Below are 27,685 nucleotides of genomic sequence, written 5' to 3' on the forward strand. Positions count from 1 at the left end.
TACACTGCTGGCCAATAGTATTGGCACCCTTGCAATTCTGTCAGATAATGCTCAATTTCTCCCAGAAAATGATTGCAATTACAAATGCTTTGGTAGTAATAGCTTCATTTGTTTTGCTTGCAATGAAAAAACACATAAGAGAATGGAATATATATATATATATATATATATATATATATATATATATATATATATATATATATATATATATATATATATATATATATATATATATATATATATATATATATATATATATATATATATATATATATATATATATATATATGATAATTTTACACAAAATTTCCAAAAATGGGCCGGACAAAAGTGTTGGCACCCTTTGAAAAATCATGTGACACTTCTCTAATTTGCGTTATTAACAGCACCTGTTACTTACCTGTGGCACATAACAGGTGTTGGCAATAACTAAATCACACTTGCAACCAGCTAAAATGGATTTAAGTTGACTCAACCTCTGTCCTTGTGTGTACGGCATTGAGAAAACACAGTCACCACAGTCAAACATGGCAGAGGTTCCCTGATGTCTTGGGGTTGCTTTGCTGCCTCTGGCACTGGACTGCTTGACCGTGTGCATGACATTATGAAGTCTGAGGACTGCCAACAAATTTTGCAGCACAATGTATGGCCCAGTGTGAAAAAGCTGGGTCTCCCTCAAAGGTAATGGGTCTTCCAGCAGGACAATGACCCAAACACACTTCAAAAAGAGCTTGAAAATGGTTTGAGGGAAAACACTCTAGACTTCTAAAGTGGCCAGCAATGAGTCCAGACCTGAATCCCATGGAACACCTGTTGAGTGATGTGAAAATGGCAGTTTGGAGAAGGCACCCTTCAAATCTCAGAGACCTGGAGCAGTTGGCCAAAGAAGAATGGTCTAAAATTCCAGCAGAGCATTGTAAGAAACTCACTGATGGATACCGGAAGATGTTGCTCGCAGTTATTTTGTCTTAAGTTTGTGCTACCAAGTATTAGGCTTAAGGTGCCAATGCTTTTGTCTGGCCCATTTTTGGAGTTTTGTGTAAAATGATAATAATTTAGTTATTTTTCATTCTCTTTTGTGTTTTTCATTGCAAGCAAAATAAATGTATTACTACCAAAGCATTGTAATTGTAATCATTTTCTGGGGAAACTTGAGAATTATCTGATAGAATTGCAGGGGTGCCAATACTTTTGGCCAGCAGTGTATGGCTTTTGATGACTTCAATTCATGGGTGTACTCATGAAAGACAACTGCTGAATTTCATGACGACTAGTAAGATATTTGGTCTGATTTTGACCTTGACCTAGCATCTCTTGCATTATGGCAATTTTAGTATAACAAAGCACAAATACTTCTTTGTTACTGTACTCAAGTAATATTTTCACATACAGTGCCCTCCATAATAATTGGCACCCCTGGTTAAGATGTGTCTTTAGCTTCTAATATATATATATATATATATATATATATATATATTTTTTTTTTTTTTTTTTTTTTAAATTCAAATAATATGGGACCTTAATGGAAAAAAAGAGAAAAATCCAACCTTCAATACAAGTGCATTTATTCAGTGGGAAAAAAATCCCACATAAAGAAAAAATTATTTGACATCAAATAATGTGTGTCACAATTATTAGCACCCCTGCTAATAATGCTAAAAATGCACTTGTATTGAAGGTCTTTTTTTCCATTAAGGTCCCATGTTATTTGAATTAAAAAAAATTATTAGAAGCTAAAAAACACATCTTAACCAGGGGTGCCAATAATTATGGAGGGCACTGTATGTGTAATATACATTATAAGAGTATTTATGTATAGTATTTATAAACAGTATGTCTGGATCTCTTTGTACCAGCTCGCGCACGTCGCAAGAGACAGCGCTACGTGGAGAAGAATGGACGCTGCAATGTGCAGCACGGAAACATGCGGGAGACATATCGCTACCTAACCGACATTTTCACCACACTAGTGGACCTCAACTGGCGCTGTTCGCTCTTTGTCTTTGTCATGGCCTACGCTGTCACGTGGCTCTTCTTCGGCGCCATCTGGTACCTCATTGCCTACTGCAGGTTAGCGTTGTTATCGAATAATTCATTTGACTGGCATTTAAACTCACCACTCACCGTTTGATCATTTGTTCATCACCTTGTGACAATTTTTTTTCATTTCAAAAAAACTTAAGATTATTAAAGAAGTTTTACATTTTTTTCCCTAGAAATTAAAGTTTTTGTGATCACAATCAAAATGTTTGCATTTAAAAATGTGTTTTCACTTCAGTGCAATAAATCAAAACAGATGTCTGAACTCAAGACAGAGTATGCATTTCATAACTCGAATGATTACATTTCAAATGACAGTTTTTAACTTTAAAAACATTTTTTAAATCTGAAATCAAATGGATGCATTTTGAAACCACATTTTTAATTAAAATGAAAAATTGTATTTGAATAAAATGAAATAAATTTCAAAATTTCCTTCGAACTTTTGTTCATGTGGTTCAACTGCTTTGCATTATATTGGAACTGAATTGTTCCTAATATTTAGACTACTGCATGTAGCTAATTATTGCGGGCAGACAACTCCAAAGATACGATAACATGCAATAAAAATGTCAAAAGTGAAATCACTAAGTATGCATCCCTGCCAACAATAATAATATTTTATTTTCTGCTGCATGGCTGAAAATGCTAATATGCACACTATTTGTCCTGAAAACAATTAGGTAATTATATACCGAGTATTAGCAACAGCTTACATCGAGCGAAGCCGTTCTGTGCTTGCGTTGTGGCATCTTATTTATTGCCAGACATGACTAATAGATCGCCTGATCTGGCACTTGGTGGAACATCAATACAACACGAACGCTTCTTTTAATTAAATGACGACAGGGACTGCGTCACCTCTTTTGAACTGCCAGGCGACGGGGCTCCTGAGGCGTTTCTGCTGCGAGGGCTAAAATGAAAAATTCGATGACCAAGCAGTTGTCGCAATACAATCGTGTGTCACTTCCTGCAGGATCCGTGCGCCACTTAGCTAAGGGCCTCGTAAAATCCTGACCTTATCGTACCAACCAACAGTCAACGCCAGCTGTGGCGCAGAGCTGCTGCTTCTGCGCTTCCTCAGCCACCCAATGCGGCTACATTTAAGACACAGGTTCTATAAATCAAGACCACTTTAATGGATTAGCCGTTCTCAGTTAATCAGAGACGTTATCTGATGTCGCACACAGTACCTTGTCCCAAATGTGTTAATCGTATGACTATAGAACAGTTAGATTTGGATTTTGTAGTCTAACATGCTTTTGGACACCACTATCATCATCTTCAGGGGCGATCTGGACCACCTAGAGGATGAAACGTGGACACCATGCGTCAACAATGTCAATGGCTTTATCTCAGCCTTCCTGTTCTCCATCGAGACAGAGACCACCATTGGCTACGGGCACCGCGTCATTACTGACCAGTGTCCCGTAGGCACCATGCTGCTGCTGCTGCAGGCCATCCTGGGCTCAATGGTCAATGCCTTCATGGTGAGCATATGCTATATTTAATGCAGGGCACAAAGTTGATGACTAAATTAATAAGACTCATATCCTGGCACCATATCCATTTGAAATGAATTCTTGCTTGCATATTATCCCTACTTTGTGCCATGTGTTTCAACTGTTTTGGCTGAAAGGGTCTTTCAAACATTTTTCTGGGGGGGGTGGCGGCACAGGTGGGCTGCATGTTCGTGAAAATCTCGCAGCCAAACAAGCGGGCCGAGACGCTGGTGTTTTCCAAGCATGCTGTCATTTCACTGCGGGACGACAAGCTATGCCTGATGTTCCGGGTAGGCGACTTGCGCAGCTCTCACATCGTGGGCGCCAACATGCGAGCCAAGCTCATCAAGTCCAAGCAGACACAGGAGGGTAAGGATGCAACCACGCTCGTATATTGTCACCATATTATTGTAAATTTGTATTTTATATTCCATCCAAAAGAATAGCAGTATTGATTGGACTGTCGTAGTGTGCTGCAGCACTTTATGGAATTATGTCATCAATTCAGTACAACTGAGACTAATTTGAAATCTGATTGGTTAAAGAAACAGTCCCATTACAATTATAGTTTATGATACATCAGTTATACTACTTAACTACTTTCACCACAGATTCTGAAGGCCTGGACTGATTAGATTTACAGGGCATCGCACCGCATTCTATTTTTGTGTTTAAAACCTAATATATTTGCCACATTATAATGTGCACCTTCAATGAATGGCCTATTTTGAAACTGTTTTCATACACAGTAAAGGGTGCACCGCATTATTAAGGGGCAGCAGCAGTAGTAGTAATAGTGGTTGGGTTTGTGTTATGCATCCACTATAGAGCTGCGCTAAAAGGAATATCCTGCCATGATTAGTCAATATTGATCTATATAATAGAGGTGTGCGAAATTTCCGATTCATAGATTATTCGCGATTCGACCGTGGAAGATTCAAGAACGATTCACAAACATCCAAATTCCGATTATTTGATTATACCAGGTAAAGCAGAAATGAAACGGAATAAATATCATGTTCAACTCATGCTGCTAGACAAAAAAAACAATAATACCCGACTGCGGCCGACAGCCGCTACAAACAACGCCCAGTTGCTAGTTGCTACAAACATACGGCCACATAATGCTACGGTAGATATCAAATATATATGGCGGAAAACACAGACAAGGGTGACAAAGCAGTTTCTGCTCTTGCACCCCTCTTTAAAATAAACTGCTGTATTTTAAGACAAAAGAACTTGTTGTGTTTGATGGAACAATATGTCTATATGCTGCCATAGCAGATTCATAGGGCATTAAGCCCCCAAACTATTTTTAATTTGTCCATTTTACCCTGGAAATCCCTGTTTACAGACGTCACGCAACAGCTTTTGTTTCAAACCAGCCATAAAAAGAAGGTAAGTAAGTATATTTATAATTCAAAATGTCTGTCATTTTTAGCTTAAAATCATTAATCAATGTCTAATATTTCGTAAAAAAAAAAAAAAAAAAGACGACTTTAAAAAAATTATTCACTCGCATATTTTAAACTTTTAAACAAATTAAGTCACAATAAAAAAAAAAATTGGAGTCTGTAAATTAGTCACGGATATCTATCTCATAACTATCGCTTCATTGTATTTTTTTTTTTTTGTTACTGTCGCATTTTCCCCGAAATGTTAGATGATAAATAATCAATCCAAACAGAGAAAAATTCATTCTCTACATCCTCCCCCTTGGTCAGATCATCCGCAAACATGGACTCCAATTTCACTGCTACGCTGACGACATCCAAATTTACATAACCACACAACAAATCTCGCACAGCACCCAATCCACACTTCAAAACTGCCTCAGTGAAATTAATTCCTGGTTGCAAGAAAACTATCTTCAACTCAACAGTAACAAATCAGACATAATCATCTTCGACCCTGCAGCCCACATCATCAAATCCTCACCATCAACAACTGCACCCTGCCTCTCTCAACACATTCCCGCAACCTTGGTATCATTTTTGACAATAAACTAAGATTCGACCACCATGTCAACCATATCACCAGAACTGCCTTCTTCCACCTCAAGAACATAGCCCATCTTCACCCCTCTCTCACCTTCTCTACTGTTGAAACCCTCATCCATGCCTTCATAACCTCCAGACTTGACTACTGCAACAGCATTCTCTTCGGTTCTCCATCCAAACTCATCAATAAACTACAATATATCCAAAACTCCGCTGCACGCCTTCTCACCCGGACCCCCTATGGGAACCACATTACCCCCGTCCTCCACAAACTGCACTGGCTTCCTATTTCATACAGAATTCAGTTCAAAATCATCCTTCTAACTTACAAAGCACTCAATAACTTGGCCCCGCCCTACCTCACAGACCTTCTCTGTCCCAACACCCCTTCCCGTCACCTCCGCTCTTCTAATGGAAACATCCTTCCCACATTAAAAAAACTGTTAAAAACTCACCTTTTTAAACGAGCTTTTAACTAATAATTATTTTCTTTGTTTTGTTCTGTTCACGTTGTTTGCTGTTTTTGTTCCTACTGTAAAGCCTCTTTGAGCATTGGTAAAAGCGCTCTACAAATAAAATGTATTATTATTATTATTATTATTATTAAAGCAGTAGACTTCTCTGGAAGGCTCTATTGTAGCGAACATAATTAACTTTTTATAAAATACTCCTAAATCAGATTCAGGTCAAGATTTTGCTATCTTTAAATGATGAAACAGTTTTAAAACTTTCACATGTCGAAAGTAGACGGAAGGGAAATTATGGAATAACGGGAGCAATTTTCACAACTTTAACGGTTGATTCACAACATTAAATTAATTGAATGTAGTTTAAAGCGCCTCGTACAGAATGGGGACTTGAGTATTTTATTTACTGTTTTGAAATGTTAAACTGATACCGAAATAGTAGTTTGGTTTAGCCTGAGAGGATTTTTGAACTATTTTGGAACAAATGTATGAAACATTAAAAGCTGGGGAGTGGGGGGTTGGAGGGGTGCATCAATAATCAATTTATAATTGAATCGTAGCCTCTGAATCGTAATCGAATCGTTAGGTGCCCCAAGATTCTCCCCTCTACTATATAAGGTGGGCCTCTTATTGCGGAAAATACGGTATATGTATTCCCTTTAAATATGGCGCACTGGCAGTACAGTACTTGAGACAACTGGTTTGAATCTGGTGGAAAGTGGTTTGTGCTGCAAAGGCGAGCACAAACTATTTGGAGATTACCTTCCACCTCAAAAATCCAAATTGAAAATTCAGATCATATGGTGTGTAGGTTCTCAGTACTTTATGGAAAGGCACACATTTTTACATTCACCATGATCACTTTGAAGGGGAGTTCATCCCTCTGGACCAGACGGACATCAGCGTGGGCTTTGAGACGGGCGACGATCGCCTTTTCCTGGTATCCCCTCTGGTGATCTCGCACGAGATCGACGCCCGCTCGCCCTTCTGGGATATGTCGCAGGCCCAGCTGGAGAAAGAAGACTTTGAGATTGTCGTCATCCTAGAAGGAATGGTGGAGGCCACAGGTGAGATTATGGAAGACATTTGAACCATTGCCGCATGATGCAAATACACTAACAAATATCAAACTTAGGTAGAACACTGTAAATGTTATTTGGATACTACAGTATACGTGTTAGCATTTCATTATAAATGTCACAGACTGCCATCACACTGTTAATCTTGCACACCTTAAAAGTGAAAAATCACTCCTTAAATTCATATTCATATTTAAGGTTTTAATTAAAACAAATATCAGACTATACATACCACTTCATATTCATATTTAAAGTTTTAATGAAAACAAATATCAGACTATACATACCACAGCGCCATCACACTTTGCCAGTCCGCATCTTTTACGTCCATTCAAAAGTGACATAATTTGATGGACTTAACACTTAATAACATTTATAAGAAGCATTCAGTAATGCTCATGATGGTGTCATGTCATAATTATGACAGTCTTATTAAACCATTGTCAAATAAAGTGTTACCATTTTAATTGATTACGGTTACCATCGGTTGCTTTGGTACAGTGGCGGAACAATTAAGGGGGCGCGGAATATGTAACCCAAACAATATAGACTGTAATGACATCATTTCACAACAACACATGCTCGCAATAATAACATAATTATACATAATAATATAGCTCCCTCCACACACACTCACACACACACATTTACATATACACACATATATATGTATATATGTGTGTATACACACACACATCCATTTTCTCCCACTTATCCGAGGCGGGTCGTGGTATATAATAGTCCTACTCAAAAAATTAGCATATTGTGATAAAGTTAATTATTTTCTGTAATGTACTGATAAACATTAGACTTTCATATATTTTCGATTCATTACACACAACTGAAGTAGTTCAAGCCTTTTATTGTTTTAATATTGATGATTTTGGTAAAAAAGTCAAGAAAAACCAAAAATCCCTATCTAAAAAAATTAGCATATTTCATCCGACCAACACAAAAAAATCTTTTTTTAATACAAAAAAAGTCAACCTTCAATTAATTATATCAGCTATGCACTCAATACTTGGTCGGGAATCCTTTTGCAGAAATAACTGCTTCAATGCGGCGTGGCATGGAGGCAATCAGCCTGTGGCACTGCTGAGGTGTTATGGAGGCCCAGGATGCTTCGATAGCGACCTTAAGCTCATCCACAGTGTTGGGTCTGGTGTCTGTCAACTTCTTCTTCACAATATTCCACAGATTCTCTATGGGGTTCAGGTCAGGAGAGTTGGCAGGCCAATTGAGCACAGTAACGACATGGTCAGTAAACCATTTATCAGTGGTTTTGGCACTGTGAGCAGGTGCCAGGTCGTGCTGAAAAATGAAATCTTCATCTCCATAAAGCTTTTTAGCAGATGGAAGCATGAAGTGCTCCAAAATCTCCTGATAGCTAGCTGCATTGACCCTGCCCTTGATAAAACACAGTAGACCAACACCCGCAGCCGACATGGCACCCCAGACCATCACTGACTGTGGGTACTTGACACTGGACTTCAGGCATTTTGGCATTTCCTTCTCCCCAGTCTTCCTCCAAACTCTGACACCTTGATTTCCGAATGACATGCAAAATTTGCTTTCATCGTCCAGTGCTGCTTCTCTGTAGCCCAGGTCAGGCGCTTCTGCTGCTGTTTCGGGTTCAAAAGTGGCTTGACCTGGGGAATGCGGCACCAGTAGCCCATTTCCAGCGCACGCCTGTGCACGGTGGCTCTGGATCAGGGGTCCCCAAACTTTTTCCTGTGAGGGCCACATAACATTTCCCTTCTCTGATGAGGGGCCGGGTCAGTTTGTAACAGAAAAAGTGTGACAACTGCAGGAGTGCCTGAATGAAAAAAAATTACTGTTTTTCAGAAAGCCACAATTAAATAACCCTTTCTGGATTCTTCACGGAACAAAAGTAAAAAACAAATTAAAAAAAAAATATATATATAACATAATATAATATAATATAATAATAACACTAATAATTAAATAGCTGATAACCAAATAACACTCTCTGGATTCTTCACAGAAAAAAGCCAGGAAATAAATAACACTATTGAAAAAAAAAAAAAAAAAAAATGTTCAGGGGACCGGACCAAATGTGGAGGCGGGCCATATCCGGCCCGCGGGCCGTAGTTTGGGGACCACTGCTCTGGATGGTTCTACTCCAGACTCGGTCTACTGTTTCTGCAGGTCCCCCAAGGTCTGGAATCGGCCCTTCTCCACAATCTTTCTAAGGGTGTGGTCACCTCTTATGTTTGTGCAGCGTTTCCTGCCACACTTTTTCCTTCCCACAGACTTCCCACAGAGGTGCCTTGATACAGTACTCTGGGAACAGCCGATAGACCCCACTCACATGACATCACAACCACGCCTCCGCGCCATATTGTCCGTCAGCTCGTAGTGTTTACGCATTACCGCTACGTAAATTCCTCCTATTATGGCGTGTTTTTCTGCTCGTTAACATTAATAATCAAAATGGCGAAGGCGTGTGTGGCGGTTGGTTGCAGTAACAGAGAAGATAGTCGGAGAGACTTGAAGTTCTACCGTATTCCGAGAGACCCGGAGAGGAGAGCGAGATGGACTGCTGCAATTCGACGAGAAAACTGGGCACCAAACGATCACCACAGATTATGTAGTAGTCATTTCATATCTGGTAAGATGCATTTATTATATATTTAGAGGGTTTTGGGCTGACAACCACAATTAAGATCATTGCGAGGCTAATCACCGACAACATACAGTTTCAAATTCAAGATGCTTATTCCACCATCATTATGTTTTGAATAATATTTAGCTGGTAACAAGTGAAAGAAGCTGGCCTCGTCTACGGAGCATCACTTAAACAGGGGTGTCCAAACTTTTTGCAAAGGGGGCCAGATTTGGTGTGATAAAAATGTGGGGGGCTACCTTGGCTGATTTACGTAGAACAATATATTTAAACAAATTTTAGCAAGCCCTTCTTTGTTTCACATTTGCTTTATTATTATTATTTTCTAATTCATAATTTCAACAATCTCGCCTTTGTGGCGTTCTCTTTCGACACTCGGGCTCTTGCAAAATACTGCTGCTGTGAAATTAAACTAGCTTCAAGTTGCTTTAATTTCTCGCTGCGTATCTTTCCTGTAATGTTGTCGTACATGTCAGCGTGTCTTATTTGGTAATATCGCGTCACATCGAACTCTTTGAAAACAGTGACTGACTTTGCAAATGAGGCAGACACAGTTGTTGCGTATTTTATTGAAGAAGTAGTCCAATATCCACCTATCCTTGAAGCGTCGGCCATCGCAGTCAACTTTTTTTTTTTTTTTTTTTATAGATTGTCGCCATTTTGGAAAATTCAAAGTTTCATGAGAATAGGCTGAGTTTCTGTGGACAAGATCGTTGTGGATATCAGGGCAGCAGATGTCAGGCAGAGACGGCGAAGACAGCGGGTCGAAAAATATCGATTTAGGCATCAAATATGGATCTGGCGAATGGATAGACTGAAGCTTTTCCACATAACGCTTTTTATGCAACGCATCCAATGAGTTTACAGCGTCTGAAAGCACCAGGGCTTCCATGAATTGCACTATAAATTGCACGACAAATTGAAACCATTGAGAATACGGATAAACAATGACGGACAATATGGTGGCCGGATACAGCGACACGTCATTGTGTGACGTTGGTGAGTGGGGTCTATTCGCTTCTGATTTCTTTCTGTGTCCTAGCCTCTTGCTTGAGGGTGTCAATGATGACCTTCTGGACAGCAGTCAGGTCGGCAGTCTTGCCCATGATTGCGGTTTTGAGTAATGAACCAGTCTGTGAGTTTTTAAAAGCCTCAGGAATCTTTCGCAGGGGTTTTGAGTGATGGTAATTCGTTGATTCAGATGATTGGGTTAGTAGCTTCTTCAGAGTACCTTTTCATGATATGCTAATTTTTGAGATCGGGATTTTTGGTTTTTCTTGACTTTTTTGCCAAAATCCTCAATATTAAAACAATAAAAGGCTTGAACTACTTCAGTTGTGTGTAATGAATCTAAAATATATAAAAGTCAAATGTTTATCAGTACATTACAGAAAATAATGAACTTTATCACAATATGCTAATTTTTTAGAAGGAGTAGTATATAATATATATATGTATATATATTTATGTGTGTGTGTATGTATATAAGAAATATAAATTACCCGTTTAACCTCACTACCCTATGCTAACCTCAAATTAAGAACATGGTAACATGTCCAAGATATATGGGTTATACTTGAACAAAGGTCTACTTTTGATTTAAAAGTAAAATTATAAAGCGGTATAACGATAGTGTAGCCCTTGGTAATTTGTGGAAAATAACATTCAATCAATTTTTATTATTTTTTGACCTACTCCGTTCTATGTTTGTTTAAGCAAATATTTAATTTTAAAAAATTGTATTTTATAGCACCAATTGTTATTTTATCCCTTTATGCATACAAATACAAGGAAAAAAATCCAGAGGGTGTCTAAAGGGATATATTATGGTCATCATAATTCAAAGTGGTATTAAACCTGCAAAAGATGCGGCCTAGCGAAGCTCTTTATCTTATTGCATTGCGGCAAAATAGTCTCCAAAGAGGATGATAAAAGTTTGGAGCTATTCTTTGACACCATGGGGGGGAAAGATGGCTATTGATTTCCTAGCTCAGCAACTTCCGACGAGGGTTTTTCTCTCTGCCGCAGAGAATATTCATAATAATGGTTTGTCATTCATCACCTGGTGCGTCACAGAGATTGTTCCGTCTTGGCTGCTGGCCTGAAGCGGCTGCGAGTAACGGGTGTAACACTTTGCTGCCCATATGCAGGCATGACCTGCCAGGCACGGAGCTCCTACCTTGCAGAAGAAGTGCAATGGGGGCACCGCTTTAGCCCCATGATGTCGCTGGCAGAGGGATTCTTCGACGTCGACTACGGCGCTTTCCATCACACTTTTGAGGTAATTTTAATTGCTAAAAATTCCAATCAATAACAAACAGCAACTTTGCGAATAAGTAAAGCTCTGTATTGTGTAGTTAGTGTTGTAATCTTTTGAATATGGATTACAGTGATCTCTCACTACTTTACGCTTCAATTTTGGCGCCCTCAGTCCCTCGCAGATTTTTTTTCAATTAAAAAATAATTAAGTAAATACAGTATTTAATAGAGCTGTCTCGATCCGATCACGTAGTCTTACTCTCCCTCCTGCTGCTTTTCTTGGTCAGGCAGTGCACTGGAGATGCTTGTTAAAGTTAACGATGATTGACAGGCGTTAAGGTTTGAGCTTGCCAGAAAAGCTTGGAAGCCGAAATTTCAAGACGCTGCGTGTGTCAATCATCGTTTAGCTTGTTAAACACTTGCTGTCCAACCCATTGTGTGTAAGTGAGCAGAGTGAGCGGATTTGAGTGGACTCACTCAATGAAGCATTAATAAAGACAAGCATTTTTCTACGTTATTGTTTAAAAATAATTCTGTGGGACAGTAACATGTTGAAAACTTATTATACATCATAATTATATGTAGTAATAACATCATAATTATTACATTTGAAGTGCTTAAAAAACATTTATTAAAATATACAATTACAGTATATGCATATACATAAGTTGTTGTTTTCTTAATTATAATTCGGGGAAAAAAGTGAAAAAACATGTCTCATATGTACAGAGGCGTTGCAAGGGTCCACGGGGGCCCCAGGCAACAAGCAACATGGGCCCTTCGAGCGTGTGCAAGTAAGCAAGTAAACAACTCTGCAAGTACTTTCCAGAGAGTACTTGGTGAGTCACTCTATAAACAATCATGTGGTATTAATAGCTGATTGGACTTTCTTAAACATGTATAATCTACGTGACATTGTTAGTGCTGATTGGGATTGATAACAGAATCATTAGATAATCTGCCAAATGATTCCATGGTATTGAAACACTCCCTACACTTGTCGCTGCGACAGTGCAGTAAAGCTGTGTGTGCTAAATCTGTTGGCCATCTGGGGGCCCCTGCCGGCTGGGAGCCCTAGGCAATTGCCCTGATTGCCTAATGGGACGTGACGCCTCTGCATATGTATCTCTTTCCAATGCTAAATCTGAATGAATACATTGAGCACACACATTTTTTTTTTTTTTTTACTTTGTGGTTTTTCCATGTATCGCGGTGGGTTCTGGTCCCCATTAAATGAAGCCCATTAAAATAAATCTATTACCCTGAAATTCCCCAAACTCAACAGAAAGTGACAAAAGATCAACAGGAAGTGACCCTAATAATAATGGTTATTAACCGTGAAAAACGAGGGATCACTGTAGTTCCTTGATGTTTGCTGAACCAAGGTCTCACATGCTAAATGGCTAATTGATTTCACCCTTAAGGTGGACACACCCTCCTGTTCGGCACGAGAGCTCTCATTGACTGCTGCCAGGCTGGACGCTCACCTCTACTGGTCCATCTCCAGCCGCCTGGACGAGGAGCCTACGCTGGTCCAGCAGGCGAACAAAGAGTCGCAGGCACCACCGTCTGAGAGCGCTCCCACCAATGGCAAAGGGGAGACGCCCACCTTCATCGTCGGTGAGATGACAGATGTCAGCGCTCCGCTGCCATCGCTGAGCGAGCCAAATGGCAGCATCCAGTCAGCGTGCGAGGCCTAGATACCTGAATGTTTACAAAGACCTTCCGTCGTTTCTTTATATCTCTGGAAAAAAAACAAACAAAAAAAAATTTTCTTTCACTCTTTCTAGTGGCTGTGGACTTTTCGCATTTAAACCAGCCTGGCCTATATCAAAGATTGAATGAGGTGGGAAACTGTACTTTAGCCTCGTTTGTTCACATTTAAATAACCTATAAATAGTAAATGATGTGTTTGAACATCTTAAGAGGACTGATGTACTGCAAACAACCCTGAACATTGACGTGAGTGCCTATGCCAGTGCTAACACATCACGAAAAGTGTGCTGGCTGGTCTACTAATATTAAAGACATGACAACAATCAACCGACAAACATCTACGGAAAGCGGGAAACTAAATAAGAAACAAATTGTCGAGATTACAAGGAACACCAAGGTGCCCACAAGGGATAGGCTGACAATCACACAATACAGGTAGTAAAACCACTGGAAACAAGACACGGCAGGGAGTAAACTCAGTAAAATCTAATCCGAACCCATGTCAGACCTCTATATTAGTGGACCACCCAAGACTAGTTTTAGCACTTGCATGGTTGCTAACTGTTCTGTGTGTGATGTTACAGTTAGTTGTATTTGTATTGCATTAATCAAGGGAAAAACTAATATGTAATGAAGAGAATCTACTTTGCTTGAAGATCGTGCCCCAACTTTCTTTTCCTGTTTACTGAGGGCACAGTTTGTTTGACATTCTGAGTGGGACGCATGTTTAAGACATTCCGAGTGGGACGCAGAGGTGAACACACAAGAGACTCAGTGGTGTCATATTTTGCGCAGGGATCATATTTTTCTTCTGTATTGGCCATGGCCGTATTCACTCTACAGGTGCTCTGAGGGGTCTTTTTAGTGCGATTTGGTGGAGCCAAATTTGTTATAAGACTCGTGGTAATGGAATCTTTAAATGTTCTTTCTGAATTTGATACTATTGTAAGCGGTCTGACACTACAGTAGAACGCCTGATACAACAGTACCATTGGACACTACCAAGCCATTAGACACCACGGTAAACCATCTGACCATGGGACACTGCACTAAGCCATTGGACTACAGTTGGCCTACTCATAAGTGCAGTTGACAATACCGGGGACCACCTGAATAAGCAAGCTTATGGCACATTCAAAGTCAAAAAATCTGTAACTACAGTAAACAACTGCATGAGGATATCTGAAAAGACCGTATTGTCATCATACACACAGTAAAATGGCTAACACTACATGGCATTGTCTGATTAGGCCACCTGATGACCACAACGTGCGATCTGGACAGACCATGTAATGCTAAATTGGACAATTATACACAACAGTTTTTCCACGTGAATTGTGTTTAACACTGGGTTTGAGTGTGGCACCCCTAAAAGTTCATATCTTCCATCTGCCCATGGCCTTAGATGGCCTACTGCTAAGAAATCAAAGTTCAATTCACATTCTTGCTTCCTGCTGCTATGTATAAATGTGGCTCTTTTTAATGTTTTTAACAACAATTATAGTCTATATCAGATACTAATATGTCACTTAGAATAAAGTATATTCCAGAATAACTGCCTTCCTCGGTATATCTGTTAAAATGGATGCTGGTGCCAGACAGGAGAAGTCAGCAGATTGGGTTACTAGGCAGAATCACAGCTGGGTTACTTCTTCAAATCAGCCACTAGAGGAAGACAAAAATCCCCAACGCTGTAAACTGATCCTGACTGTCACGCAGCCTTATTGGTGCTGTTTTATGAGACGGGGACCCCATCAGCTGTCTCCTAGGCAACCGGGGCTGGGGACAAGAGATTGTGTAGTAGTGTGTGTATGTGGACACAGTGGATACATTCATGCGTGCGTGCTTTGAAGGGGACGTCCAAAGGGGCTTGTGGACTAAGGGGAGGTCATTAAGAAGTGACATTTGCAGAGAAGTGCTGCTGTTCAATCGTTACGGTGACCTTGACATGCAAAGTGACCTTGGCATCGATATTCGGCCGTGGATGAATCAAATGCGGAAAAAAGACAAAAAAAGAAAACAGCAGTCATCTGTGACCTGTTCAGTCCCAAAATAGAACAAGGGGAGGCAAAGGGGGTGACTGCAGGGTCTAAAATGGGGTGCTTGTCTGGTGTGACCTAAAGAATCAGTGAGCATCTCAAGCATTCAGCCGACAATCACAGAGGATATAAAAAGTCAACACAACCATTTTCAAAAGCTAGATTTTAGTGCAAGGGTGTAGGTTTGGTCTTAATATTGGTAGGGACAATATAACAGCATAACCTGCATGTCCACTTTTTGCTGGGGACGGGACATTAATTAGACCAAGCATATTTGGTGAATGGGGGTCAGGGCTACATTTCTTACCAATATGAACCTAAATAATTGATAGGCTAAATGATCAATGCAAAAAAATGTGCACTGACTTGCAAATATATAATGTCTTAATCTGATAATTTTTGTTAAATGTAGTCAAATAATTTTCTCCCTTTTTTTTTTTTTTTGTGTGTGTGTTAAAGGCTAGTTAACAGATTAATGCGTCATATTCTTCCACTCACTTTAAGTATATATTACTATTTGTTCCGATTGAGCCCATACGTCTAAAAGTTGGCCATTTTTCACCTAAATCATGAAAAAATTTCTTTCAAATAATGTTTTGAACACTATTCTTAAATTAAGAACATTTTTTACAAACAAATGTTTCTTTTAAGATTAAATACACCAACTTTTTTGCTTATAATAAGTCTGTTAAACTTATTTTCAGCTAGCTGTTTTTCTTTTTTCAAGAAATCTAAGCGAGTAAAATTGACTTGAAGCACTGTAGCAGTAGCAAAATTTGTGGTGTGTTCCCCACCTCCATAACATTGACGTCTTTTTACATGCCGTACAGTGGCTGCTGCTGGCGGAAAAAAACTTCTAATATTCCTCGTCTTTGAAGGGGGCGGTGGAGGCGGCATGTTGTAATTCTGTCGGGCTGTGAATTTGTGTGTGTGTGTGTCGGGGGGGTTCAAGTCATCAGCCAATCAAACATGCATTTGAGTGAAAAAAATGGACTGGCACATTCGGCAAGTGAAAAGGGGTTAGTGTAGGTCTGAACATAATGAAAGTACTGTAATTCACTTAATAATGGTAGGATCAATTCTATCCTTAGAACATATAGGAAGACAGATCTAAATGACCTATATAACTGAAGTTATATAATGCAAATGAGGTTACTTAAAAGTTGATGGGGATAATTTGAGCGTCCTGAAAAGTTGGCAGTGTTATGTCCCTACCGTCCCTATGCAAACCTAGGCCCTTGTTTTAGTGATATAAAAGGTAATCCCTAGACAAATCATTTTAAATCTTTCCCACATTCATCTGACGCACAACCTGTAAACTTAATTGAAAGAAACGGGATATTTTTAAGGGGGATTTATAAAACAAAAGTACTAAGATGACATTGTTGCACATTTGTGTGCACTAGTGCTGCAACAATCGATTAACTCGAGTAATTTGATTCGAAAAAAAGATTTGAATTAAATTTTGCTGCTTCGAGTGTTCGTTTCATTAAACTGCTGTTGTAATGGTTCGTTTAGGAAGTGTTTGCATTTAGTTTTATTGATTTGGATGGATACACTGCCCTCCATTGGCAACGGTGAATATGACATAACTCATTTCACATGACTGGCAAGTTTTTGTTTGAGCTGATGTTTTTTTTTAAGCATTCGTAATTTAGTTTATACGTATATTCAGCCGTTTTTTGTGGGAATATGTGTTTGAATAATTTGTTAAGGGCATTAAAAAAAAACTTTAGCATTTAAGCTAGCGGAATTTTACTATGTAAGTTAGCCAATTGTTCTTTGTTGTACTCGGATCCTCATTTACTTATTTTTATATACCGTTTGAGGCTCAGCTCAGGTATTTTAATTTTTTGTGTTCCTTATCCGATTACTCGATTATTTGAACTAACTAGTTCATCAATTAATCGACTACTAAAATAACCGATAGATGCAGCCCTAGTGCAAAAAAATTGAAGGAGGACCACGCCATTTTTATATTTTATTAACTATTAACGGAGTAAACATCATTTAAACTTGTTTGATAGCTTAGTTAGAAGCATTCATTTTTTCCACAAGGCAATTATGAAGATTCATCCTGTAGTACACCCAATTTTTCTTTGCAAATCGCTGGAAATATATATGAACTTTGACCTTTTGCTACAGTACTATGACACAAAAAAGCCTTAGCAACACCTATTTTAAAAGGACAGCATTTCACAAACCATGTAGAGCTACGAGAATTCAATTAAATGAGAAAATCTTGCAGCATGCCATCAGAAAAGGTGCTATAAAAAGTATTGATACTTAAATAAATGATGACCTTGACTCATTTAACTAAGAAATTTACAACTTCAATATTAATCTAGGCCAGTTTAATAAGCAATGAAGCTATACAATGATGAATGAATTGCAACAGGTGGATTCACAGGTTTATTGCAGCTTCTGTCATCTAGTGGAAAAGCATTTAACTATTTTGCATTCAACAAGATGTCGCTGCCATGTATAGATGAATAATGATGCCTTATTTGAAGTAAGTAAACAACAATTTTTAGACTAATTATAGGTAGTACCCGGGTTACAGCGTACCCGACTTACGCGATTTCTACTTTACGACGCCAAAGTCTCGTCAGCCATTCTGTCTCCAGTCGTGTTTTTGTTTTTTGTAGTCGCGAAAACATTACTTAGTTCTTGCCATGCATCCTCCCCCAGCAGCGTCGCCGCCATCCTGCAGTTCCTGACGGCATCATATCCCACCCGCTGTCATCTCCGGTTCTCATTTGTTTGTCCGAGAAGCGGCTTTTTTGGCTTGGGAGCATAATGACGCCTGCCCCAACCTCCGGTTCTCCTCTGAACCCCAACAAAGCTCCTTTTTCGGACTGGGCTCAAGCAGCCACCCGCTGTCATCTCTGGTTCGCCGCCCGAGAAGCACCCTGTTTGGCTTGGGAGCGTCATGACGCCTGCTCGAACCTCAGGTTCTTTTTTGGACTTCCCACTTCCTTGTTCTGATGATGCTGCTGCTGCTTCTCTCCCGGCGCCCTCTCCTCTTGCGAGTCCCGATCCGTTTTTTTGAGTTCGGACGGCGAGCTTGCGATGAGAGGCGACCTGAGCGGCCATGATATTCCCCCTCTCTCGCCGCCCTACTGTTTCCACAGCACTCTTTTCTCTCAGCAAAGTGACTCACTTGCGAAAAAAGCCCGAATAGTTTTTTTTTGTTTTTTTTAAGCCCGAAGTCATTCACTATTACGGCATTTAACATAAAGCACCTAAGAGGATCTTATTTTTACTTGATCTTGTTAATATGACGTATAATACATGTTTTTGGACCGTTATTTTATATTTAGAGGTACTTAAAGGGTTATCTCCAACTTATGCGGAAATTCGGGTGAGATCGCCAGCATAGGAATGGAACTTGTTCGTAACCTGGGGACTACCTGTACGTGTTTAATATATAACTTAGGGCCTGTGGCACACCTGATGGTTTACCATGACGCAAATGGCAATCAGGTACAGAACCTGTATTTGAGGTTCACAAAAATACCTTCTCATTAAAAGGACTAGTTCAAACCAAAATGGTCAACTTCCTCTTCCAGTCATGACAGACATATCAACCCACTGTTTTGACACTATGTGAAACCGAGCTCATAGGTGTATCCAAAAGAAAACCCTCAAAGCCATTTTCTCACTTTGACGCCATTCTAACTCACAACACATTGCAGAGGCAAAGAAAAGCTTTAGAATTCATGATCTTCCATCATGCAATCAAGGGTTATCAAGGGAACCATGGAATTCATCCAAAATGGAGGTTTCAAACCAAAATGGCTGACTTCCAATAGACAAGTGTCCTGAGCAAAACATGGGCGGCGTCATCTTTGACATTTTCTGTTACGGACTTCCGGTTTTAGACAGAACAACATTAAGTGCGTTTGACGTATGCAGTGTGTAGACAAAATTAAAAGTGTAAAATCAAAAAAGAGGAACCCACGGAATCTCCCAAAATGAATTCAACACAACGTAGATGAAGCGTGCATTTGTTATTATCGCTATGTCGATCCTTTGTGGACAAAATTCTAACAATTGGTGCAGCCTGTGTTAACATGAGGTGTAGATTAATACGCCGGCCTATTGAGCAACCAAAATTACAAATAATATTACAGTTGCCGAATAAAGCAGGGCTGACACAGCTTTTGTTGTTACAAGGAAATACAAGACGGTATTGTCCATCTGGTTAGATTATATACATAACAGCACAAATAGTATGTCATTCTTTTTTACTGCAGATATTGTTTGCAATAAAATTTTTGGACCACATGATTCCATTGTTTTATTTAAAGCGATTGGTGCATCTGCAAAACAGCTCAATAAATCACAATTTATAAAATTATTAGAAAAAGGTTAACAAAGCTGGAGCATAAGTCGAGCCTTCCATTATCAAAGTAGAATGCACGTAGTCTCGATATATGTCCATTAATGTAGAGTAAGTGTTGTTGTGAGGCACATCAAGTTGTCTTCTCTTGCCTAACAGTGTTTTCCACCTGTGAACAAACAATCAAAAACTTGTAACACTTGCAATTATGCGTTTACATAATTGTGCCATCCTACACGTACTGATTAGCAACAGGCTAGCAGCCACAGCAGCACAGTAGTTGTCGTGAATAATAATAAACATCATCATAATTACTGTACAATCATCATCGTAATAGCAATATCAAAGACAACGAGTCGTTTCATGCGCAAGATTTTAGTTTTAGTATTTTTTTGAGCACCGGACACATGAAAATGCAGGGATAGGAAGAACATACAGTTGTGGTCAAAAGTTTACATACACTTGTGAAGAACATAATGTCATGGCTCTCTTGAGTTTCCAGTTATTTCTATAACTCTGATTTTTCTCTGAGAGTGATTGGAACAGATACTTCTTTGTCACAAAAAACATTCATGAAGTTTGGTTCTTTTATGACTTTATTATGGGTGAACAGAAAAAAAAGTGATCAAATCTGCTGGGTCAAAAATATACATACAGCAGCGCAAATATTTGGTAACATGTCCCTTGGCCATTTTCACTTCAATTAGGCGCTTTTGGTAGCCATCCACAAGCTTCTGGCAAGCTTCTGGTTGAATCTTTGACCACTCCTTTTGACAGAATTAGTGCAGTTCAGTTAAATTTGATGGCTTTCTGACATGGACTTGTTTCATTGTCCACAAGTTCTCAATGGGGTTTAAGTCAGGACTTTGGGAAGGCCATTCGAAAACCTTAATTCTAGCCTGATTTAGCCATTCCATTACCACTTTTGATGTGCGTTTGGGGTCATTGTCCTGTTGGAACACCCAACTGCGCCCAAGACCTAATCTTCGGGCTGATGACGTTAGGTTATCTTGAAGAATTTGAAGGTAATCCTCCTTCTTCATTATCCCTTTTACTCTCTGTAAAGCACCAGTTCCATTGGCAACAAAACAGCCCCACAGCATAATACTACCACCACCGTGCTTGACGGTAGGCATGGTGTACTTGGGGTTAAAGGCCTCACCTTTTCTCCTCCAAACATATTGCTGTGCTTTGTGGCCAAACAGCTCGATTTTTGTTTCGTCTGACCACAGAACTTTCCTCCAGAAGGTCTTATCTTTGTCCATGTGATCAGCAGCAAACTTCAGTCGAGCCTTAAGGTGCCGCTTTTGGAGCAAGGGCTTCCTTCTTGCACGGCAGCCTCTCAGTCCATGGAGATGCAAAACACGCTTGACTGTGGACACTGACACCTGTGTTCCAGCTGCTTCTAATTCTTGGCAGATCTGCTTTTTGGTGATTCTCTGTTGAATCTTCACCCTCCTGACCAATTTTCTCTCAGCAGCAGGTGATAGCTTGCGTTTTCTTCCTGATCGTGGCAGTGACAAAACAGTGCCATGCACTTTATACTTATAAACAATTGTTTGCACTGTTGCTCTTGGGACCTGCAGCTGCTTTGAAATGGCTCCAAATGACTTTCCTGACTTGTTCAAGTCAATGATTCGCTTTTTCAGATCCATGTATGTATATTTTTGACCCAGCAGATTTGATCACTTTTTCTGTTAACCCATAATAAAGTCATAAAAGAACCAAACTTCATGAATGTTTTTTGTGACAAAGAAGTATCTGTTCCAATCACTCTATCGGAGAAAATTTCAGAATTGTAGAAATAACTGGAAACTCAAGAGAGCCATGACATTATGTTCTTCACAAGTGTATGTAAACTTTTGACCACAACTGTACCTTCCATAACACAGCGCCAACATGACTACATGAACACCCGGTCTTTGTGGTGGCACAGGTTAGTTCCACATCTGCCTTCATGAACATGTTGTCCTCCCATGTCGTGATGATGGCAGATGGATGAGGTATTTCCAAATTGTCTTTTTTAAGTGATTTTAATGAGTGATGCCATTCCAGCTGCACTGTTGTTTTGGTTAGAGAAAGCGTACAACGGAAGTTGTGAGCAGAAATGCGGAAGTAAAGCGGAATGACCTCAGAAACTTGTCTAGTATTTGATTTCAGACATTGTTCTAGGAGACTTTTGTTTGTCTTTCCATCACAGACATGTCCACCTGATTTTGCGTACAAACGAAGGGCATAGATTCTCATAGGAATAACACTACCAACTTTTCAGGGTGCTCAAATTGTCCCCACAAACTTTTAAACAACCTTATTTGCTGTATATAAAGAGTTCAGTTATACAGGTAATTTAGATTGTCTTCCAATATGCTGTAATGATAGAAGAGACCCTACCATTATTAAGTGAATTATTTTCATTATGTTCAGACTTACATTTATCCCTTTTCACTTGCTGAATGTGCCGGTCCATTTTTCCCCCACCTCAAAACGAACGATTGGTTGGCTGATGACTTGAAACCCCCCGTCCTGCCACGAAGACACACACACATACTCACACGTCCCGACAAATTCATGTCGACAACATGCCGCCTCCTCCGCCCCCTTCAGAGAGGAGAGATACTAGACGCTTTTTTTTGGCCAGCAGCAGCCATTGTAATTCATGTAAAAAGATGTCAATGTTGTGGAAGTGGGGGAAACACCACTATTTTTGCTACTGAAAGTCTGACCTGCATCAAAGTTGGCATAAAATTAAACTTGCTAACCTGCAAAACTATTGCGGTCAGGCCAGCCTCCACAAGGAACAGCGAAGTCAAGCTAGCCGTCCCTCATTTGGATCATTGTTTGCATTATGTGTATTACGGTAATATCATCCCTACCAATGTTGAGACCAAACCTACGCCCTAGGTACAAACCATACACAGGGGCTGGTTTTTCCTCCCCAAAAACCTTCTAGGACAGGTGTTGGCAACCTTGAACACTCGAAGAGCCATTTCGACCCAGTTTTGGCAAAATAGTCATCACTAGGAGCCGCAGGCACATATTCACTTTTAACTGATTGCCTCAAGTCGATTGTGTATGTGTGTGTATATGTATTCTGTCGTGTATATTTGACATAACAAATGATTTTAATCTCCTTTAACCATTCGGTATTTCATAAAGTTTTTGCGCATGTGAATAGAGCAAGGACTTGTGGTTACACCTTCCAAGAGACGACCTTGACTTTACATAGTTGGGTGAATTAATGAGTTGCGTTAGTGTTCCATTAATACACAAAACAGGGATCCTGACTTGATCTGCCCATTAAAGGGACATTAAACGGATCTTGTCCAGATAAGCCCTGCCAAAAAGTTACCCCCCGCCACCTAAATAAGATGATAAAAAAAAGAGGATATGAAACTTGTACTTTGTTTTTATTGAAGAGGGTGACGGTAGGACATGTCATTAACATTTTGCATGAAAAGGTCTGCATTTCTGTACGTTTATCTCCAAACGAACTCGCACAAGTGGCTGTCCATTAAAGATTGGTCTGTGCCGCATTTGGGTTAGGGCGGGGCTTAGTGCGTGCATTAAATAGTGTACCGCAGGCTACACGGCACTTCTGCTCATTAATATTCATGATGTTAGCAACTTTTGCTAAGGGGGGACACGCTCGCGTTGGTCCCTCATGCTAGATGCATGTAAATAGTGTACGAACGTGATGTTTACTGAGCTAAACCTACCAAATTCTGTCCTAAAATGATGTTCGCGGTGCCAAATTCACTGGTAAAGATGTGGAAGAAAATACAAATGTTCAGTTTAAGAGATGGCTTGAGTGTCGAGGGCTGAAAAAGAGCCGACCTGATCCACACCTTTTTCCTTACGCCTCTGACGATGACGTTCTCCTGTTTCAACAAGCTATCCTTTACCACCATATGCCCTGTCTTTCTCATATATTATATCCTCTGGTTGTCTCTGACCGTCCTTGTGGGCAATTTACATTGGTATTTTTGTGTAACGATCGCAAATGCTACACAGTAACAGCCAACGAACACTTGGAAATTTTTTTCATTATTAACAAATCTTAATTCTATAATTAATTTACACTTCCCCCTTACTGAATTAAAAAAAGAAATTTAATAACAGAAAAGGTAACAGTGGCAGTCAGATAACATTTTAACTTTTTTCAGGTCATTCGTTGTCAGACAGAAGCAGTACAGCAAAATGCCACGCTAAAGTAAAAATATCAAAATGGCTTACCTCTTTGTCCTCTTAAGGACCATGGCCCCCAACAAAATGTTTACTGCATATGAAATGTGAATGGCTTCACCTTGCTGGCGTTACTGGTCTTTTGGACGTCCGGGCAAGTTGATCAATTCTTCACATTTTTTCCTCCGAGTTTTTGGTTTCGGGAAACGTATAAAGAAAACATCCTTCATATGTCGTAATGTCTACAGTCATTTCCACAAGTTCCATAGCAGCAGTGTTTGATCGGGCATGTTGGTTTTTGAAAGATTACTGGAGAAAACAAGCAGAAATATTTTTAATGGATTGTATGAGAGGGCGTGTGTATAATGTCCCACTTCCGCGTTACGATGGCGACGTCACCATCTAAAAATAGCATTCGCATACTTGTCAACCTGAGGCAGTTGGCAATCTTACAAATAGTGACTTATGCCCTTACAAATTGGTGACCAATCTTACAATGTTTTATATAGCAAAACAAAAATAAAACTAAATTTTTAAAATAGTATGATTTTATTAGTAATATTTTCACACATAACCTGTTGCAATCAAAGACAAATAAATATCTTCAGATACAGTACATCATAATTACTAAACTTCAACAGTGATTTTTGTTATAATTGTATGTATACTTTTGACAATTTCTTGTCTTTTGATGGCTGAACTTAATGGCATTTCAGCTCGCAACTCAGTTTGACTTGAAGATAGTTCGTTAGTGTGTCCAATTATAAATTAAAAAGGTAAATTGATAAAATTAACTTTATTTAAATTTCTTTTGCTAATTCTTAGAAGTGATCGGCAATAGTTGCAGGCAAATTGTGTTCGGCAACAAATTGGCAGAATAAAATCTCCGCTTTCGTCACAGCATCTGATGAGTGCCGCTTTATTTTGCGGTCAAAATTGTTCATGGATAGGCTTGTAGCTTTTCATTCTGCGGACTGCATCTTTATGACCTTTTGTCTCGAAGTTCTTTCGAGATCGTAGAATCCTGATGCCGAAGCTTTAATGTTCAATCGACATGGCACGCAAAATGAATACTGTGGTCCTCTCGACGACGCTTTTATTCATCCAGCGTATTCACCAATTTGTCTCCCCCATTCTGGTAGATGGCGTCCATGGGCAACAGTTTTTCTTTTCTCAAGAACTGGTTCATCCATATTTTTATCACGTTTGTATCAACTTGTGTCGACTGCGAGTCATGAAATGGAGGCGGAAGTGAAAGTGCAGTCACGTGATCGGAAAAAGCAGACGCTAAACTCAACGCAAAATTCTTGCGAGCTAACGGCAACAGACTAATTCAGTGCATTGTCTCATTGCTGAAACGGTGACAAAAATCTGAACAGAGGAAAAAAAAACATAATGCATGAAAAACGTACAGATTTTGAACGTATGGCGTACACATTTCACATTTCAGTGCTCACTTGTACAAATTACGCCGAAACCGTACAACTTGACAGATATGCATTCGTGCGGTACGCTATTGGAGCTGGCGCAGGAGGCGGGGCTCAGAGGCGTGGCATCCCATTAGGCAAACCAGGCAATTGTCTAGGGCCCCCAGCCAGTAGGGGCCCCCAGAGGGCTAACAGATTTAGCACACGTAGCTTTACTGCACAAGTGAAAGCCTTGTGTCTGAGTTCCCTAAAGGGGCCCCTTCACTCTCTCTACACCCCCGCCCCTCCCTCACGTGACTCAGAGTGAGAGTGAGCGGCAATTTGGCTTTTTTTAAATTGGCGTGTATCCAAAATGAAGAGACGTTATCCTTCTGGAAGCGACAAAAGAAAGAAAAAAAAGCAGAAGAGAAGAAAAGGAAGCAAGACAGCGGTGAGTGTACTATGTTACCGTAGTTTTACAGTATGTGCTAATGTAGTAGAAGCCGAGCACTTTGAGTGTCCTAAAAAGTGCTCTAGGCTACGTTCATACTACAGGTCTTAATGCACGAATCCGATTTTTTCGTGTTTTTCCGACTCGAGTGAGGCATTAACTTGACGGTCTGAACGTGACAAGTCGCATAGAACTGGACCATTTCAAATCCGATCTGGGTCACTTTCATATGTGGTCTAAATCCGATCTGGGCCACATTTTTCCAGACTGTCGCGTCGGTCTGTACTGTCCAGTCCCGCAAATCGGATTTCATGCAGCAATTACGTCATCAAATAGCGAGAGAGTCGTTACCGTAGCGATGCACCTGTGCGTTATTAGCGCCTAGCTTGCAGTGAACACGGCTTTCGGGGAAGGGCTGGGCTTCACAACAGTCATAAAAAATAAAAATGGGTTGAGGATAAGCCTGAGAATGCTCAGTTTTCTCTGTTACAAGTGAGCAATATTTCAACATTGCTTACACGGCTGAGAGAGAGTCGGGGCAAACTGCCCATATGTGTGTGACGTGCACGGACAGTGCGTGCATGCTATCGATCCATATAAACTTTGAATATAAGCCTAAACGGGGATTATTTATGTCTGTTATTTGTGTCCTCCTTTTGAAAAGCAAAACATGATATCCCTGGAATGACGGATGACGTGTCATTTGTTTTGATGCTTCTGCGCATGCGGGTCTTCTTGCTTAGAGCGTGTCGGACTGCGAATTAGTTCGCATGCGTAATACTTGAACGGTCTCAATGGATAAAAGCAGTCTGAACGGGCACGCCAAAAAAACGGATATGACCAAAAATCGGATTCATGCATTAAGACCTGTAGTATGAACGTAGCCTATGAGACCGAGGCGTAATTATACTTTTATTAAATATGCTATTGCTCCAAGTCCAACTGTCCCCCTTACTTGCACACACTCGAAGGGCCCCATGTTGCTTGTTGCCTGGGGCCCCCGGTGACTCTTGCTACGCCTCTGGCGGGGCTCAACTTTTGGCGCGTGTGCTTTTTTGCATTAGTGGCGGGCCTTATTTGGAAAAGATCCAGTTAAACTTCTTTGTTAACTCTTGCAAGTCCTAGAAAATTTTTTAATGAAATATTCATTTACTTGATATAAAACTGAGCTTCATCACAGGGTTTAAAGAGCCGCATGTGGCTCCGGAGCCGCGGGCTGCTGACCCCTGTTTTAGGAAAACACACAAAAAGGTGAAGAACATTTCCTCATTGGCTTCCATTGACGGTGCTAAACGTCCAATCCATTTAGACTTGGAGAGGCAGCCTCCAGCATTCGCAGCGAGTCCTCCAGGTTTAAATGAATTAGGCGTCTATCATTGTCCATGGCAGGCAACGAAGTTTGGATGCAAGTATGGAAGTACCCGTTTGTGCAGGCAGCGAGCGAGGAGGAGTGGCAGCCCACCCCACCCTGTCTCCCCCCTCCCTCCTGCGTGTGTCTCGGGGAGCCCATGCAGTCCGAGGCAGCCAGCAACCGGCGCGTCCTCCCCGCCTA

General features: G+C 40.1%; 1 protein-coding gene across 4 annotated transcripts in view; it reads left to right on the forward strand.

Annotated features, from left to right (window-relative positions):
* kcnj9 (potassium inwardly rectifying channel subfamily J member 9) overlaps positions 1-15,682 on the forward strand; it is a 22,247-nt gene extending 6,565 nt beyond the window's left edge. For all 4 annotated transcript variants that reach the window (XM_057857608.1, XM_057857609.1, XM_057857607.1 and 1 more), the window contains 6 exons: positions 1,857-2,070; positions 3,329-3,530; positions 3,719-3,911; positions 6,879-7,076; positions 11,886-12,016; positions 13,419-15,682. In XM_057857608.1, the coding sequence (XP_057713591.1) occupies positions 1,857-2,070; positions 3,329-3,530; positions 3,719-3,911; positions 6,879-7,076; positions 11,886-12,016; positions 13,419-13,694 (1,214 nt within the window). In that variant the 3' untranslated portion in view covers positions 13,695-15,682. The remainder of the gene's footprint in view (positions 1-1,856; positions 2,071-3,328; positions 3,531-3,718; positions 3,912-6,878; positions 7,077-11,885; positions 12,017-13,418) is intronic.
* The last annotated feature ends 12,003 nt before the right edge of the window (positions 15,683-27,685 follow it).

This window comes from Corythoichthys intestinalis, chromosome 14 (assembly GCF_030265065.1).
Source record: "Corythoichthys intestinalis isolate RoL2023-P3 chromosome 14, ASM3026506v1, whole genome shotgun sequence".
Lineage (NCBI taxonomy): Eukaryota > Metazoa > Chordata > Actinopteri > Syngnathiformes > Syngnathidae > Corythoichthys > Corythoichthys intestinalis.